Source organism: Coregonus lavaretus, assembly GCF_964263955.1.
Source record: "Coregonus lavaretus genome assembly, chromosome: 22".
In the NCBI taxonomy this organism is placed as follows: Eukaryota; Metazoa; Chordata; class Actinopteri; order Salmoniformes; family Salmonidae; genus Coregonus; species Coregonus lavaretus.
The window spans coordinates 14,803,756-14,822,123 of record NC_140009.1 but is presented as its reverse complement, the minus strand read 5'-3'; the positions used below and the strand labels follow the sequence as shown (position 1 = coordinate 14,822,123).

Genomic DNA, 18,368 nt, shown 5'->3' with positions numbered 1-18,368 from the left:
GTGACCTTACTATAACCTTGTACTGTACATTGTCCCTGTTTGAAGGAGCGTCTAGGTAAAGCCTACATAACCCAGTGTTGTGGGTCAGTAGTCTATCTCTGTGAGGACCTGCTCTCCTAGGCCTGGTCATGTAGAGGGGAATGTCAGCTCTGTTTATGTAGTTCATGATTAAGATGGATGCTGCAGGTGCACTCCCACGTTAGTGCTCTGTTCCTCTGGCTTACAGTCACTTTAATGCAGTGTGTGCTAATGAGTGTGTGTGTGTCTGTGTGTGCGCGTGTGCTTAATGTAGAATGTGTGTGTCTTTGATGTTGGGTAATGTACATGAATGGTATGCGAGGCCTAACACTTTGTCTCCCTGTCTGTGTAACATAAACACACACTTTTAGGTGTTCATTGTGTGTGTTTGATGTATGGTAATTTACAATAGGCCCATAGTCTGATGATGCACAGGCTGGCTGCAGTGAAAGGTTGGACACTAGCCGATTTCTAACCGAGTATTCAGTTTGCCAAATGTAGGTCTGATGCATAGTTATGTAGAGGTTGTGCAGACAGGTCTAACAGTCTGTCTGTGTTTGTTTTACAGAGGCATTGGAGCTCATTTCCACAGCAGCCAACCATTCCAATGCTGCCATCAGGAAAATGGTACAATTCTGCATTCTTCTGTTTGGAGTCCTCTGTTCCCTCCCTCTCAATCACTTTGAAACACCCTGTCTCTCTTTCGGTTTTCAAGGTGATGGTGCTGTAGCTCGCAACAGTGTATGAGGGAGGGAAGGAAGGAAGGAAGGAAGGAAGGAAGGAAGGAAGGAGAGGTAGCAAGGGAGGGAGAGAAGGAGGGCGGTATGGAGGGAAGAAGGGAGGTTGAGAGGGCCCTGGTTGGTTTAGTACAGACAGGAAGCTGCTGTTTCCTGCCACTAGTTTCACAGCCTGCGGAAGAGTGACGGCTGTCTCTCTGACACACACACAGTCACACTTCTGCCCTCTGGTGTGGCTTGTCCTCTATCGTGTCTAATGCGGCCTCAACCGTTTTTGTTCAATAGCTTCCTGTTTTTGGCTCCACTGACTTATATTTATGTATCGTTTTATCTTGTTCTATCTGCTCTCTGTGTGTTTCTCATCTATGGTGTTCCTCAGGAGAAGATGAACAAACTGCTTGAGGTCTATGAGAGACTGGGGGGAGAGGAGGACATTGTGAACCCAGCCAACGAACTCATCAAGGAGGGACACATCAAGAAGATGTCTGCCAAGAATGGGACGGCCCAGGACCGATACCTCTACCTGGTGAGTGGCAAGAGGAGCTGGAATGGAGAACATGTGTAGGAATGGGATTACTATATGTGACCGACCGCCTCGATTCGGTCTTATGTAGCAACATTTGAAATTGTGTTTTTTACATTGGATAAAAGTAGAGACTCAGAGCTAGAAAATTGTATATCATACACTGCACTTGAGGAACAATGGAAAAGTAATTCTGCTTTGAAAGTTGATAAACTTGTAACCCCACTTTTGAGAAAATGGCCCTTGAATGTTTTGGTACACCTACTGGAGAGCTCTTCTTTGTCTACACCCATTCAGCATCGTTCACACCCTCTTAAGCCTTAGCCCCACCCAAATACAATAGATGGCCGTAATCACCCCCAGACACACCTGGCTAATTTGATGGGTCATGTAATAATCCGGCCGAAGTGGAGTCTTTTGTTTACAGATGTAGCTAGCTAGGTAGCTAGCTAAACAATGAACCGGCATAATCCCAACTCATACTACTACCAATAAAAAACATTGTCATAACTGTAGTATGAATCTGCAGGTAGCTAAAGCTAACAAACTAGGTTCAATGTTACCTAGCTAACATTAGGCTAGAACTAGCAATGTAAATGGATTTCTGATTCGAATAATATTACTACACAGATCATACACGTAACTACTTGTTAGATATTACTGCACTGTCGGAGCTAGAAGCACAAGCATTTCGCTACACCCGCTATAACATCTACTAAACACGTGTATGTGACAAATAAAATGTGATTTGATTTGATTTAATGTTAGCTAGCGAGCCAGCAAGCTAACGTTTGATAGCTAACTAACAGTACGCTTTAACTTGCAATAAAAACGACTTTCTGACTAAATTAGAAACTTATATCTGAAAATGAAGCTAGACTCTTACCCATATACATGGATGAACGCTTCACGGCAGACTGGAACCATTTAACTCTGTTTTGTTTGGGCAGCGTTGTGTCAAGTCACTCTGGTTCACACTGACCATGGCGTGTGCAGAAAGTAGCCCATCCATTTTGTAGTACTCGATGGCTAACGTTATATCTTTCAAAAACAGCGCGGTAGAAAGGATTGTCAACACATACTGAACAGCTCACTAACACGACTCAGGATAAGACCCAGATGCAGACACAGGAGGCGGACAGTTCGAATCTCAGATATTTATTATGAAACGGGGCAGGCAAACAGCAGGTCAAGGGCAGGCAGAGGTCAGTAATCCAAGGCAGAGTCAATCAGGGACAGAACGGCAGGCAGGCAGAATGGTCAGAACCGGGAAGACTAGAAAACAAAACTTGAAACACGCTGGAACGACCTGACAAGACGAACTGGCACAGACAAACAGCAAACGCAGGTATAAATACACAGGAGATAATGGGGACAAATGGGAGACACCTGGTGGGGGGTGGAGACAAGCACAAGACAGGTGAAACAGATCAGGGTGTGACACTCACGTTATAGACAGAAGCATGCTACATGGCAGACCAATCCAAACCCATCTCCCGGCATGTCCAGCCCATCCATTATCTCAGCCAATCATGGCTAGTGGGAAGGTTCCTGTCTTTTTCCATGGCTAAACCAACTAGGCTCGTAATTTAACAATTGTATTCATATTTGTGGTTGAAAAACAAGTTTGTTATTAAGGAACATGAAAATTCACATGTTCCAGAAGACATTTCTGCCAAAAAACGCATTTTGATAAAAAAATAAATGTCGATGTTCAAATGCCACTCCTGTGAAGTAGTGACGTGCGACATACAGCGAATTCGGAAAGTATTCAGACCCCTTCACTTTTTCCATATTTTGTTATGTTACAGCCTTATTGTCAAATGGTTTAAATTGTTTGTTTCCCTCATCAATCTACACACAATACCCCACAATGACAAAGCAAAAACAGGTTTTTAGAAAATGTTGCAAATGTATATAAAATTGAAAACTGAAATATCACATTTACATAAGTATTCAGAACCTTTACTCAGTACTTTGTTGAAGCACCTTTGGCAGCGATTACAGCCGCAAGTCTTCTTGGGTATGACGCTACAAGCTCAGCACACCTGTATTTGGGGAGTTTTTCCCCATTCTTCTCTGCAGATCCTCTCAAGCTCTGTCAGGTTGGATGGGGAGCGTCACTGCTCAGCTATTTTCAGGTCTCTCCACTGTAGGGATGGTGCCAGGTTTCCTCCAGACGTGACGCTTGGTATTCAGGCCATAGAGTTCAATCTTGGTTTTATCAGACCAGAGAATCTTGTTTCTCATGGTCTGAGAGTCTTATAGGAGTCTTGGAGTCTTATAACTCCAAGCGGGCTGTCATGTGCCTTTTACTGAGGAGTGGCTTCCGTCTGGCCACTCTACCATAAAGGCCTGATTGGTGGAGTGCTGCAGAGATAGTTGACCTTCTGGAAGTTTCTCCCATCTCCACAGAGGAACTCTGGAGCTCTGTCAGAGTGACCATCGGGTTCTTGATCACCTCCCTGACCAAGGCCCTTCTCCCCCGATTGCTCAGTTTGGCCGGGCGGCCAGCTCTAGGAAGAGTCTTGGTGGTTCCATACTTCTTCCATTTAAGAAGGATGGAGGCCACTGTGTTCTTGGGCAGCCAGCTCTGCTGCAGAAATGTTTTGGTACCCTTCCCCAGATCTGTGCCTCGACACAATCCTGTCTCGGAGCTCTACGGACAATTCCTTCGACCACATGGCTTGGTTTTTGCTCTGACATGCACTGTCAACTGTGGAACCTTATATAGACAGGCGTGTACCTTTCCAAATCATGTCCAATCAATTGAATTTACCACAGGTGGACTCCAATCAAGTTGTAGAAACATCTCAAGGATGATCAATGGAAACAGGATGCACCTGAGCTCAATTTCGAGTCTCATAGCAAAGGGTCTGAATACTTATGTAAATAAGGTATTTAAAAAATAAAAACATTTAGGAAAATCTCTAAAAACCTATTTTCACTTTGTCATTATGGAGTATTATGTGTAGATTTATGCGGGGGAAAAAAGATTTAATCCATGTTAGAATAAGGCTGTAACGTAACAAAATGTGGAAAAAGTGAAGCACTGTACGCCTAGTTTCCTGAAACGAGTCACATATCAAAGTGTGTGTGTGTATTCATGTGTTTATTATACTTCTCCATTTCTCCCTCTCTCTCTGTGTGTCTCTGTGCTGCAGTTTAATAACATGGTGCTGTACTGCGTTCCCAAGCTGAGGCTGATGGGGCAGAAGTTCAGTGTGAGAGAGAGGATAAACATCGCTGGGATGGAGGTCAGGAAGGAGGTAATGGAAGCCACTCATCTTTTCTTCTCTTGCTACTTTCTTGCTATGGGATGGGAACTCCGCTCATGCGTCTTTTTACGCCTGCTACGTTAAGTTAGAGGTAAACTGACACTGTTCTCCTCTGTGGCTTCAGGTTCAGGAGAATGTGAAGCAGAACCTCCCTCTCACGTTCGCCATCATCGGCAAGCAGCGCTCACTAGAACTGCAGGCCAGGTAAGAACTATGGAGCAGTTACATGGGAGAACTGTAGAACTGTGCCTTTTGTAATGGACCACAACATTTCAGGCACAGCTAGAATACATAGTAGTATTTATAGCTATAGGCTTAATATTGGTGTTAAGTGTTGCAGTTAATACTGTTGTTGAAACCCTCCCTCTGCTTTTCAGCACGGCAGAGGAAAAGGAAGACTGGATACAGGTAAGGAATACCATCTCGACAGAAACACACTAACATGGAATGGGGGGTTTTGCAGAAGGATTAGTGTCCCCACAGTTTCAGTGTATTATGAACAGTATTACTATTAGGGAGGCTTTCCTCCACACTGCCATTCTGTGAGTTGGGGAATTGTTTCCACTCATTATAGCTCATTTAGCCCATTAAAGCTGACTAAAGCTGATTAAAAAGGCTAATAGACTGGAGGGGAGGAGTGTGTGTCAGGCAGGGTGCTGGGAGTGTGTGTCAGGCAGGGTGCTGGGAGTGTGTGTCAGGCAGGGTGCTGGGAGTGTGTGTCAGGCAGGGTGCTGGGAGTGTGTGTCAGGCAGGGTGCTGGGAGTGTGTCAGTCAAGGGGGTTGGGTGTGTGGAAAGGACTGGAAGGGCCATTCAGCAATCTGAAGGACACAGGGAATGTGTGGTGTCACAAGAGACTTTGAAGAGGGGGGAACAAAGATTGCACACACATACACACACTGTCTATTTTATTCGCATATGAATACATAGCTCAGTATTTGCACACATGCACACACACACACACACACATACACTCTCTGTTTTAGTGCAGTAGATAGGCCGGTCTCTGACGCAGACCACTGGGCTGGATCAGAGGTTTGTGATGCATTTGGCCCTCTGATGTCATGGCTGATGTCATCAATGTATAGCAGGGTCAGTCCAGACTACATCAAGGCACAGTCTCTCTCTTTGTTTTCCTCTCTCCTACTCAGACAGGCAGTCTCTCTCTCTGTCTCTCCTTGGGGCCGTAGATTGCCGTAGGAATGTTACTGTTGTAAAATCTGTTGCCTGACTTTCTGTCTCTGTCACTGCCTCTTGACTTTTATTATAAACTGGTTAAGAATATGATGACTGTATGTAACTAAACCATTCTATCACTCTCTGTTCTCCTATTTCCCTCGCCCCATCCATTCCACTCCCAGGTGATCCTGGCCACCATAGAGAGACACAAGCAGAACAGTGAGACCTTTAACAAAGCCTTCAACAGCTCCTTCTCCAGGGAGGAAGATCACCTGCCAGACTCACCGGTCAGTCTGCCTGCCTGTCTGTCTGCCTATCAGTCTGTTTGCCTGTCAGTCTGTCTGTCTAGCCATGAGTCAACCTGCACTATGAGTGTATATATATTAATATGAGAGCACTACAGCTTGTTCAGAGTGTATATATATTAATATGAGAGCACTACAGCTTGGTCAGAGGGTATATATATTAATATGAGAGCACTACAGCTTGGTCAGAGTGTATATATATTAATATGAGAGCACTACAGCTTGGTCAGAGTGTATATATATATTAATATGAGAGCACTACAGCTTGGTCAGAGGGTATATATATTAATATGAGAGCACTACAGCTTGGTCAGAGTGTATATATATTAATATGAGAGCACTACAGCTTGGTCAGAGTGTATATATATTAATATGAGAGCACTACAGCTTGGTCAGAGTGTATATATATATTAATATGAGAGCACTACAGCTTGGTCAGAGAATGTATATACAGTGCCTTCGGAAAGTATTCAGACCCCTTGACCTTTTCCACATTTTGTTAGGTTACAGCCTTATTCTAAAATTGATTAAATAAATACAACTTATCATCAATCTACACACAATACCCGATAATGATGAAGCAAAAACAGGTTTTTAGAATTGTTTGCTAATTTATAAAAAATAAAAAATTAACGGAAATATCACATTTACATAGTATTCAGACCCTTTAATCAGTACTTTGTTGAAGCATCTTTTGCAGCTATTACAGCCTTGATTCTTCTTGGGTATGACTCTGCAAATCAAATCAAATGTTATTTGTCACATGCTCCGAATACAGCAGGTGTAGACCTTACCGTGAAATGCTTACTTACAAACCCTTAACCAACAATGAAGTTCAAGAAATAGAGTTATGAAAATATTTACTAAATAAACTAAAGTAAAACATGTAATAAAAAGTAATACAAAAAAATGACATAACAATAACCAGGCTATATACAGGGGGTACCGGTACCGAGTCAATGTGTGGGTGTAACAGCAGGTATCAGCAGTGTAAAAACAAAAAGGGGTGGTCAATGTAAATATTCTGGGTGGCCATTTGATTAATTGTTCAGCAGTCTTATAGCTTGGGGGTAGAAGCTGTTCAGCAGTCTTATAGCTTGCGGGTAGAAGCTGTTAAGGAGCCTTTTGGACCTAGACTTGGCGCTCCGGTACCGCTTGCCGTGCGGTAGCAGAGAGAGCAGTCTATGACTTGGGTGGCTGGAGTCTTTGACAATTTGTTGGGCCTTCCTCTGACACCGCCTAGTATATAGGTCCTGGATGGCAGGAAGCTTGGCCCCAGTAATGTATTGGGCTGTACGCACTACCCTCTGTAGCACCTTACGGTCGGATGCCGAGCAGTTGCCATACCAGGCGGTGATGCAACCAGTCAGGATGCTCTCAATGGTGCAGCTGTATAACTTTTTGAGGATCTGGGGATCCATGCGAAATCTTTTCAGTCTCCTGAGGGGGAAAAAGTGTTGTCGTGCGCTCTTCACGACTGTCTTGGTGTGTTTGGACCATGATCATTTGTTGGTGATGTGGACACTAAGGAACTTGAAACTCTCGACCCGCTCCACTACAGCCCCGTCGATGTTAATGGGGGCCTGTTCGGCCCTCCTTTTCCTGTAGTCCCCGATCATCTCCTTTGTCTTGCTCACATTGAGGGAGAGGTTGTTGTCCTGGCACCACACTGCCAGGTCTCTGACCTTCTCCCTATAGGCTGTCTCATCGCTGTCTGTGATCAGGCCTACCACTGTTGTGTCGTCAGCAAACTTGGCACACATGTATTTGGGGAGTTTCTCCTATTCTTCTCTGCAGATCCTCTCAAGCTCTGTCAGGTTGGATGGGGCACAGCTATTTTCAGGTCTCTCCAGAGATGGTCGATCGGGTTCAAGTCCGGGCTCTGGCTGGGCCACTAAAGGACATTCAGAGACTTGTCCCGAAGCCACTCCTGCGTTGTCTTGGCTGCGTGCTTAGGGTCGTTGTCCTGTTGGAAGGTGAACTTTCGCCCCCGTCTGAGGTCCTGAGCGCTCTGGAGCAGGTTTTCATCAAGGATCTCTCATCAAGGATTATTATTATTATTTTATCTCTCTGTACTTTGCTCCATTCATCTTTGCCTCGATCCTGACTAGTCTCCCAGTCTCTGCCTCTGAAAAACATCCCCACAGCATGATCCTGCCACCACCATGCTTCACCGTAGGGATGGTGCCAGGTTTCTTCCAGACGTGACGCTTGGAATTCAGGCCAAAGAGTTCAATCTTGGTTTCATCAGACCAAATAATCTTGTTTCTCATGGTCTGAGAGTCTTTATGTGACTTTTGGCAAACTCCAAGCGGACTGTCATGTGTCTTTTACTGAGGAGTGGCTTCCGTCTGGCCACTCTACCATGAAGGCATGATTGGTGGAGTGCTGCAGAGATGGTTGTCCTTCTGGAAGTTTCTCCCATCTCAACAGAGGAACTGTAGAGCTCTGTCCAAGTGACCATCGGGTTCTTGGTCACCTCCCTGACCAAGGCCCTTCTCCCCCGATTGCTCAATTTGGCCGGGCGGCCAGCTCTAGAAAGAGTCTTGGAGGTTACAAACGTCTTCCATTTAAGAATGATGGAGGCCACTGTGTTCTTGGGGACCTTCAATGCTGCAGAAATGTTTTGGTACCCTTTCCCAGATCTGTGCCTTGACACAATCCTGTTTCAGAGCTCTACGGACAATTCCTTCGACCTCATGGCTTGGTTTTGCTCTGACATGCACTGTCAACTGTGGGACCTCATATAGACAGGTGTGTGCCTTTCCAAATCATGTCCAATCATTTGAATTTACCACAGGTGGACTCCAATCAAGTTGTAGAAACATCTCAAGGATGATCAATGGAAACAGGATGCACCTGAGCTCAATTTCGAGTCTCATCGCAAAGGGTCTGAATACTTATGTAAATAAGGTATTTCAGTTTTTTATTTGTAATACATTTGCTAAAATGTAAAAAAAAAAAAAAACGGTTTTCACTTAGTCATTATTGGGTATTGTGTGTAGATTGATGAGGATTTTATTTTATTTAATCAATTTTAGAATAAGGCTGTAACGTAACAAAATGTGGAAAAAGTCAAGGGGAATGAATAATTTCTGATTCCACTGTATATTAATATGAGAACACTACAGCGTCAATTTTTTTGAGTTGGCAAACAAACTTAAAGGGTGCACACTGCCAGTGTGTTGTTTGAACAGATATAAGGCTAAGGTAGGCGATTTACTGGCACCTGCAGTTGTAGAATATTTCCTTGTGAGTATAATTAATTGGCTGATCCCTCCTGGTGACGTTGATGGAATGATGTGATCCTTAACCTATAGGAAGTTCCACCAGTTGACTATTTCAAAATGGTGAAAGTCCCCAATGGCACTGCCCATACTAAAGATGGGAGAGTCCTCTATCTATCTCTATGACTGACCCACTATGGGCTGGCTGGACCTGGACACAGGCCAAACTTGCTCTTCAACCGAACGCTGCTTTCACCCGCCCACCCGACTAGAATCACTACTCTCGGCGGGTCTGACCTAGAGTATGTGGACAACTACAAATACCAATTTCAATTTCAATTTAATCCTCCAGAAACGACAGAACAAATAATGCAACAAATATTGTGGTTAAATTCAAATATACTAATTGACAAAAAAACTTTATTATTTGACAGAATGTTGAAAAAAGGTATAATCTTCGTAAATGATATCATCGGTAGGACTGGTGGAGTCGCACATGCAGCTAACAAAAACATATGGAAATGTCTGCTCTACCCAAAATTACAACCAAATAATTGCAGCCTTACCGCTAAAGTGGAAGGGGGAGAAAGTAAGGAACTTGTCTGTCGGCCTTGCATTAAAGAACATAATTGGTTAAGGAAAACTGTGATAAATAAAAAACTATATCAGTTTCACTTTTTGACATACCGATCCCATGGCATAGTGTTTATGAACTGACACGCAAAACGACACCGGATTCAAAAATTTGAATCTTTAAATTTAAATTATTATATACAATTCTTGCTACCAATAGAATGTTATATATATGGGGGATACAATCTTCCCAGCTCTGCAGATTTTGCTGCGAAGAGACAGAATCATTAGATCATTTGTTTTGGTTCTGTCCATTTGTAGCTTGTTTTTAGACACAAGTCCAGGAATGGCTAAAGGATTGCAATATTTACCTGGAGCTAACCTTGCAGATAGCATTACTGGGTGATCTGAAAAGTCATAGTCAATCGATCAATAATATAATAATACTTTTAGCAAAAATGTTTATTTTTAATTCACAATCTGTAGAAGCAATGAGAATAGAAAGGTTCAGAACTTTTGTAAAACATCACAGTACGGTTGAAATATATACAGTGGGGAAAAAAGTATTTAGTCAGCCACCAATTGTGCAAGTTCTCCCACTTAAAAAGATGAGAGAGGCCTGTAATTTTCATCATAGGTACACGTCAACTATGACAGACAAAATGAGAAAAAAAAAACAGAAAATCACATTGTAGGATTTTTTATGAATTTATTTGCAAATTATGGTGGAAAATAAGTATTTGGTCAATAAGAAAAGTTTCTCAATACTTTGTTATATACCCTTTGTTGGCAATGACACAGGTCAAATGTTTTCTGTAAGTCTTCACAAGGTTTTCACACACTGTTGCTGGTATTTTGGCCCATTCCTCCATGCAGATCTCCTCTAGGGCTGTCGCTGGGCAACACGGACTTTCAACTCCCTCCAAAGATTTTCTATGGGGTTGAGATCTGGAGACTGGCTAGGCCACTCCAGGACCTTGAAATGCTTCTTACGAAGCCACTCCTTCGTTGCCCGGGCGGTGTGTTTGGGATCATTGTCATGCTGAAAGACCCAGCCACGTTTCATCTTCAATGCCCTTGCTGATGGAAGGAGGTTTTCACTCAAAATCTCACGATACATGGCCCCATTCATTCTTTCCTTTACACGGATCAGTCGTCCTGGTCCCTTTGCAGAAATACAGCCCCAAAGCATGATGTTTCCACCCCCATGCTTCACAGTAGGTATGGTGTTCTTTGGATGCAACTCAGCATTCTTTGTCCTCCAAACACGACAAGTTGAGTTTTTACCAAAAAGTTATATTTTGGTTTCATCTGACCATATGACATTCTCCCAATCCTCTTCTGGATCATCCAAATGCACTCTAGCAAACTTCAGACGGGCCTGGACATGTACTGGCTTAAGCAGGGGGACACGTCTGGCACTGCAGGATTTGAGTCCCTGGAGGCGTAGTGTTTTACTGATGGTAGGCTTTGTTACTTTGGTCCCAGCTCTCTGCAGGTCATTCACTAGGTCCCCCCGTGTGGTTCTGGGATTTTTGCTCACCGTTCTTGTGATCATTTTGACCCCACAGGGTGAGATCTTGCATGGAGCCCCAGATCGAGGGAGATTATCAGTGGTCTTGTATGTCTTCCATTTCCTAATAATTGCTCCCACAGTTGATTTCTTCAAACCAAGCTGCTTACCTATTGCAGATTCAGTCTTCCCAGCCTGGTGCAGGTCTACAATTTTGTTTCTGGTGTCCTTTGACAGCTCTTTGGTGTTGGCCATAGTGGAGTTTGGAGTGTGACTGTTTGAGGTTGTGGACAGGTGTCTTTTATACTGATAACAAGTTCAAACAGGTGCCATTAATACAGGTAACGAGTGGAGGACAGAGGAGCCTCTTAAAGAAGAAGTTACAGGTCTGTGAGAGCCAGAAATCTTGCTTGTTTGTAGGTGACCAAATACTTATTTTCCACCATAATTTGCAAATAAATTCATAAAAAATCCTACAATGTGATTTTCTGGACTTTTTTTTCTCAATTTGTCTGTCATAGTTGAAGTGTACCTATGATGAAAATTACAGGCCTCTCTCATCTTTTTAAGTGGGAGAACTTGCACAATTGGTGGCTGACTAAATACTTTTTTCCCCCACTGTAAGTATAGGCTGGAAGTAGAGGCCTGGGCATTGTTGTTCACTAATTTACCCCAAGTAGGGAAAGGATGACGGGGTTGAAAAGTAATAAAGGGGAGTATATATATAAAAAACATGGGGGATTGGAAGTGATGCAGACAATTACATTGATAGAAGTTACAATCTATCTGCAATATTAAGGTGATCTACCCCCCAAAAAATAAAATAAAAATAAAAATACCTAGGTGTCTGGTTAGACTGTAAACTCTCCTTCCAGACTCACATTAAGCATCTCCAATCAAAAGTTACATCTAGAATCGGCTTCCTATTTCGCAACAAAGCCTCCTTCACTCATGCTGCCAAACATGCCCTCGTAAAACTGACTATCCTACCGATCCTTGACTTTGGCGATGTCATTTACAAAATAGCCAACACTCTACTCAGCAAATTGGATGTAGTCTATTACAGTGCCATCCGTTTTGTCACCAAAGCCCCATATATTACCCACCATTGTGACCTGTATGCTCTTGTTGGCTGGCCCTCACTACATATTCGTCGCCAAACCCACTGGCTCCAGGTCATCTATAAATCACTGCTAGGCAAATCCCGGTCTTATCTTAGCTCACTGGTCACCATAGCAACACCCACCCGTAGTCTGCGCTCCAGCAGGTATATCTCACTGGTCATCCCCAAAGCCAACACCTCCTTTGGCCGCCATTCCTTCCAGTTCTCTGCTGCCAATGACTGGAACGAACTGCAAAAATCTCTGAAGCTGGAGACTCTTATCTCCCTCACTAACTTTAAGTATCAGTTGTCAGAGCAGCTTACCGATCACTGCAACTGTACACAGCCATTCTGAAATTAGCCCACCCAACTACCTCATCCCCATATTGTTATTTATTTTGCTAATTTGCACCCCAGTATCTCTATTTGCACATAATCTTTTGCACATCTATCATTCCAGTGTTAATACAACATTTTAACTATTTTGCACTATGGCCTATTTATTGCCTTACCTCCATAACTTACTACATTCACACACACTGTATATAGATTTTCTGTTGTATTTTTGACTTTATGTTTTGTTTACCCCATATGTAACTCTGTGTTGTTGTTTTTATCGCACTGCTTTGCTTTATCTTGGCCAGGTCGCAGTTGTAAATGAGAACTTGTTCTCAACTGGCTTACCTGGTTAAATAAAGTTGAAATTAAAATAAACTAGAAACACATAACAGGTTACTGTCTGTCTCTGAGGTGTGGCTGCCATCTAGTGGGAGTAAACACACACTGCAGCTTTAGGGGATATTCAGAGGCATTGTTCCCATTCTCTGGCAATGTGGGAGAATGCTTTGTTAGTGATATGTTGTCACCTGACATGAAGTGCTATCCGTGTGATAACAATGGGTGTACTTTCAATGTAACTCATACATCTCTCCCAGGTTTAAATATGTCACTCTGATCCTGTATTCATGTTCTTCTCTCCTCAGGGTCCCTGGAGTACCACATCCATAGACTCAGACAGTGAAAGACTGCATGAAAGGGTAGGTGTCAAAAGTCATATTACAATACATTTCCTCAGGCTCTATTACCTTTTGTGTGGTGTTATTGACTCAGCTTTGGATTTCAAGACCATTGATCTCTCTTTGCTACAGCGTCAATGACATCGCCCAACATAATAGTAGAAACCATACAATGGGCAATATAATGTGAATACATTGTACCATGAATGACTGTCTGAGTTCATAACAAGAAGTACATTTATGTCTCCTATTCTAAAGCCTGGATGTCTGTCAGTCTGGTATTACAATGGTAGTGGATCTATAATCCACACATTAGTCTGCAGAGAGGTATAATGGTAGATATTCTTCTCAATAGCATCACTATCGCACTCTCTAGTAGCAGTGAGAGGTGTCTGTGGAGAGATGAGACACGATCAGGGGGTGAATTTAGCACTCCCTCCCACAACGCATCTGTGCTAAAGGGCTGGCGGCTGAAAGAGAAACGGGAGCGGCTTCGATTTCCTTTTTTCTGTTGTAGAGGACAGAGTGAATAGGGGAGATAACAGAGCTAGAAAATGGAGTGAGGAAATGGCAAGATAGAAAGGAAATAATATAATATCTAATATACCATTTAGCAGACGCTTTTATCCAAAGCGACTTACAGTCTTGCGTGCATACATTTTTTTTTTTTTTTTATAGTCCCCTTCACCCAACTATTTCAGGATTACTTAGGCAATACAAAGATGCATTGAGATAAGATGACCTTGTGATTGGACAGATCTTGATACATTGTTTGTTTCTCTGTTTTCCAGAAAAGTTCCAAGAAGAAGGAGAAGGAGAAGCAGACATGTAAAGGATGCAACGAGAGCTTCAACTTCACCAAGCGCAAACACCACTGCAAAGCTTGTGGAGCGGTGAGCACAGAGAGAAAGAGGAGGGAGGGAGGAGGGTGGGGGTGGGGGTGGGGGTGGGGGTGGGGGCGGAGGCAGTCAGTGCCAGTATGCTGCATTTTCACCAGTGGATGTCTTGTATGATTGATTTTCAGTTGTCTAAATATCTTTCTCTCCCTCCATTCCTCATTATCTCGTTCCCTCCCTCTGCAGGCCATCTGTGGTAAATGCTCTAAGATGTTGGAGAACAAGACGTGTCGAGTGTGTCCTGAATGCTATGAGACGAGCCAAGTCCCTGAAGGGCCTGCAGGGGCCCCAGGAGAGCTGAAGAAGAAAGCTACAGCCGAGGTGAGGACCGACTGACTCTGAGCTTATAGAATACAATAGAAAAAAAGTAGAACATAACTTCATTTAAATGAAGCTTCCCCACAAGTATCATAAGACAATCACACATCATACTTATTGTATATGGCACAGTGTTGCTGAGAAGCTAACATGGACTGGAGGGAGATGTTGTGGTGTGTAGTACTCTCACCAGAGCAGGTCTGAGAAGGGGGGTTGGAGTATAGAGGTTGGCAGCAGGCACATTGTCTCAGTGCCAGCCTCTGGAGAGAGCGGAACAATCCCATTAGTCACCCGAGGATGACAGAGAAGACAGAGCCCAGCCCAGACAGCCCCACAGAGCATGGTGCACTACTTTCAATCTCACACACACACACACACACACACTATAGAGACAAAAAGTGGTACACACAGTCCATAGTCTGCAGGGCTCAATAGGATTAATCTCTGTGTTTACCAGGAGTCAATATGAATTAGTGTTCAATAGACTGCCTGTGCAGAGCACAGCATACAATATATGGTATTATATTATTGAATTAAAAGTAGAGCAAATAGTGAAAGTGAACTCCCATTCCAAACATTGGTTTGTTCATGGGTTAAACATATACTGTATTTCTCTTAAACTATAGAATATTATGTGAGTATTGACTCCCACTGCAGTGGATCGAATTTGGGATTGTGCCTTTAACTCTGCTTCCTGTGTGTGTTTCTGTCCCTCCAGAAGCAGGTGTCTCTGTCTCTATTGGGGGACAACTGTCTGCTGTGTGGCCAGCTGCAGGTGCAGGAGAAGGGCAAGAGCTGGACCAAGACCTGGGTGGCTGTCACCAAGACTGATCCTCTAGTGCTCTACCTGCAGACCAGCGGACAGGTAAGGGTTAACCTCACACACACCTGAGGGTCTCTCTCAGACACCTGTGTCTGTTTTTTTTTCACGTGTCTGTCTATATCAGTGTCTTTGTGTACCTGTCTGTCTGTCTCTGTCTGTCTGTCTCTGTCTGTCTCTGTCTGTCTGTCTCTGTCTGTCTGTCTGTCTCTGTCTGTCTGTGTATTTGTGTCTTTGTACCGCTGTCTTGTCTACATCCTGTCTCCATGCCCAGGTCACCTGTATAGACCTGTGTGTATGTGTGCTTTACATTACATTTACATTTGAGTCATTTACTTTACGCTTATCCAGAGCGACTTAGATAGCTAGGTGGGACAACCACATGTCTCAGTCATAGTAAGTATATTTTTCCTCAGTAAAGGAGCTATCAGCAATCTTTACACCGCCTGTAATGTACAGTGTCCTGACATGCATGTTCCTATTGTCTGTACGCCAGGTGGAATTTGAACCAATAAAGGGATGAAAAATAACTGACCATGTCTGTTGTTAGGGGAAACCTCTACCTACTTCTCCCCTCTCCTGAAGGTGCTTCACCAGTGTCCTTTATAGGATAGGTGCAGTATGCAGACATCTCCAGGGCTGAAAACCAGTCACTGTAGCCAGCTCTGCCCATTCCATGTTAGAGACCAAAATCCCATCTCTGCAACAATCCCAGGCAGGCAGAAAGCTGACATCCCCTGGCAGAAGATTAGAATTAATGATTGTTAGCATTTAATGATTAGATAGAAACTGGGGAACGAGGAGGGGGAGGGGAGAGAGATTATGCACGTGCCTCATGAAACACAATCTAGCCCCCTGAATTAAATTAGAGAAAAACTGGACTGTTATGCTTCCTCTTGATTCTGATTGGCCTGTTTGTTGTGTCTCTTTAGGACTCCCGCGGGGCACGGGCCATACCCCTCCCGGGGTTTGAGGTGAACATGTCAGCGCCATCGGCAACAGAGAAGTCAGAGCTCAAACACGCGTTCCGGCTGAGTAACTCCCAGCAGGCTTTGCTGTTCAGCGCCCAGGACGCAGAGGTCCAGGACAAGTGGGTGGAGCTTCTCTCTAGAGCCGCCCGTGGGGAAACGCCCACAGACACGCCCGTCAGCCTGACGGAGCACAGGAAGAGCCAATAGGGAGGCTCCGCTGAGGCCACAGGACCCTCCCCCTCCTTCCCACCTCTCGCCCCCTCTCCTGTGGACAGAGCACACATTACTTGAATTCACTTTACCTTGGCACTTTTTTCTTTTGTTTTGTTTTCTTTGAAGGGAGGGAGGGAAGATTCCTCCCCTCTGCTGCCCGTGCCTCCACCAGATACATACATGCACACACACACATTCACACACAGACTTGCTCTTTCCCTGGCTGTCTCTATCGCTCTCGCTTACACACACACACACACACACACACACACAACACATACACGCTTGTGCCACCAGTCCGCCACCATTGTATGCGTGGTTACATTTTATTTCTCTCAGTGTTCTCTGCAGTTCAAGAAGAACAGAATACTTTGATTTAACATGTTTTGTATTATAGCCGAAGGCATTTATAAGATGAATCCTGTATGATATTATATAAAGATGAAGATCGTTGTACATTGTGTGACTGTGTTGTGAAGCATTAACCCCTGTTGGTCTGTCTGTCTGTCTATCTGTCTGTGTGTTGCTCCTGTGTTTTATTTCATTATTGAATGTTAGCGTATTGAACCCCAGACACAGATGCCACCTCTCCCTACCCCTGTGGTCCCAGTGCCAGCTCAGTGGTGGTTGTACAGTATGTATACTATATTGTGTCATTAGTTTAAAGAGCTCCATTTTAACTTAAGAGACGTGAACGAACGCTTGTGGCTGGCCACCTTATGCTCCCACTATCAGCCCCCCAACTCCTCACAGCCCTCCCCCCAAACACTCCCACCCTCACCCTATTATCAGCCCCCCAACTCCTCACACCCCTCCTCCCAAACACTCCCACCCTCAATTTACTATCATCCCCCCTCCCCCCAAACACTCCCACCCTCAACTTACTATTATCCCCCCAACTCCTCCCCCCGTCTCCTGAATGGCCTTGCTCCCTCCCTCCCCTCTCTATAAACTCTACCCCCATGGCCAGGAAAATATACTACCACTTCCTGTTACTACCGCTTACCTGCTTTGCCCCTTCTGGTCATGTGATAGAAACCTTAGCAACGATACAAGTACTGTACGACTGTGCGTTCTGCCTTGCCCCCCTCTACCCCCCAACCCCCCGGCACCAGCTTGTAAAGAACCAGAAGACTGTTTAGTCATCTCTGTGTGCATGTATAAACATACTCATATTTATATAGCGTGCTCTGAAAACCCCAGCCCCTCTCTCCTCTCCTCTTTGTCAAACTGTAAAGTGAGCAGACTCAGTATTGCGTGTTTTAACCCCAGGTTGTGCACAGTGGATAAGTAGTCAACACATCATCAATAAAGAAACATATGGCTCACTCAGTGTCATACTGTCCAACATGATCCTTCGAGTGTCCTGTCAGTTTGTGTTCACAATTCTCTCTCAATTCTCCCTAAATTATTTCTCAATTATCTCTCTCATCTCTCTTTCTCTCTCTAGCTCTCTTTCTTTTTTAATTTCACTCTCCTCTCTCCCACACAGACATACTTTGAGTGGTTGAAGACCCTGGCTCTGTAAATGGGTTCCTTCTTCTGCTATTTCTATTCCCCAACTTAATGGCAGTGTTTAATCCGGTATGAATATTGGATCTCATGCAATGTTTACCAAGTAGGTATACACTAATAGGTGAAGAGAAGTACTGAATGTTTACAAGCAAACAATGCATACTTG

At 44.0% G+C, this 18,368-nt stretch overlaps 1 protein-coding gene across 1 annotated transcript in view; it reads left to right on the top strand.

Moving 5' to 3' along the window:
- The window catches only part of LOC311149531 (FYVE, RhoGEF and PH domain-containing protein 3-like), a gene marked incomplete at its 5' end in the record, with an annotated part of 43,383 nt that extends 25,344 nt beyond the window's left edge, over nucleotides 1–18,039 (top strand). The window contains 11 exons of the mRNA XM_084186710.1: nucleotides 587–645; nucleotides 1,135–1,281; nucleotides 4,443–4,547; nucleotides 4,681–4,760; nucleotides 4,934–4,964; nucleotides 5,916–6,020; nucleotides 13,437–13,490; nucleotides 14,261–14,362; nucleotides 14,552–14,686; nucleotides 15,402–15,548; nucleotides 16,436–18,039. Coding sequence (XP_084042836.1) covers nucleotides 587–645; nucleotides 1,135–1,281; nucleotides 4,443–4,547; nucleotides 4,681–4,760; nucleotides 4,934–4,964; nucleotides 5,916–6,020; nucleotides 13,437–13,490; nucleotides 14,261–14,362; nucleotides 14,552–14,686; nucleotides 15,402–15,548; nucleotides 16,436–16,681 — 1,211 coding nt within the window. The 3' untranslated portion in view covers nucleotides 16,682–18,039. The remainder of the gene's footprint in view (nucleotides 1–586; nucleotides 646–1,134; nucleotides 1,282–4,442; nucleotides 4,548–4,680; nucleotides 4,761–4,933; nucleotides 4,965–5,915; nucleotides 6,021–13,436; nucleotides 13,491–14,260; nucleotides 14,363–14,551; nucleotides 14,687–15,401; nucleotides 15,549–16,435) is intronic.
- Between the last annotated feature and the right edge of the window lie 329 nt (nucleotides 18,040–18,368).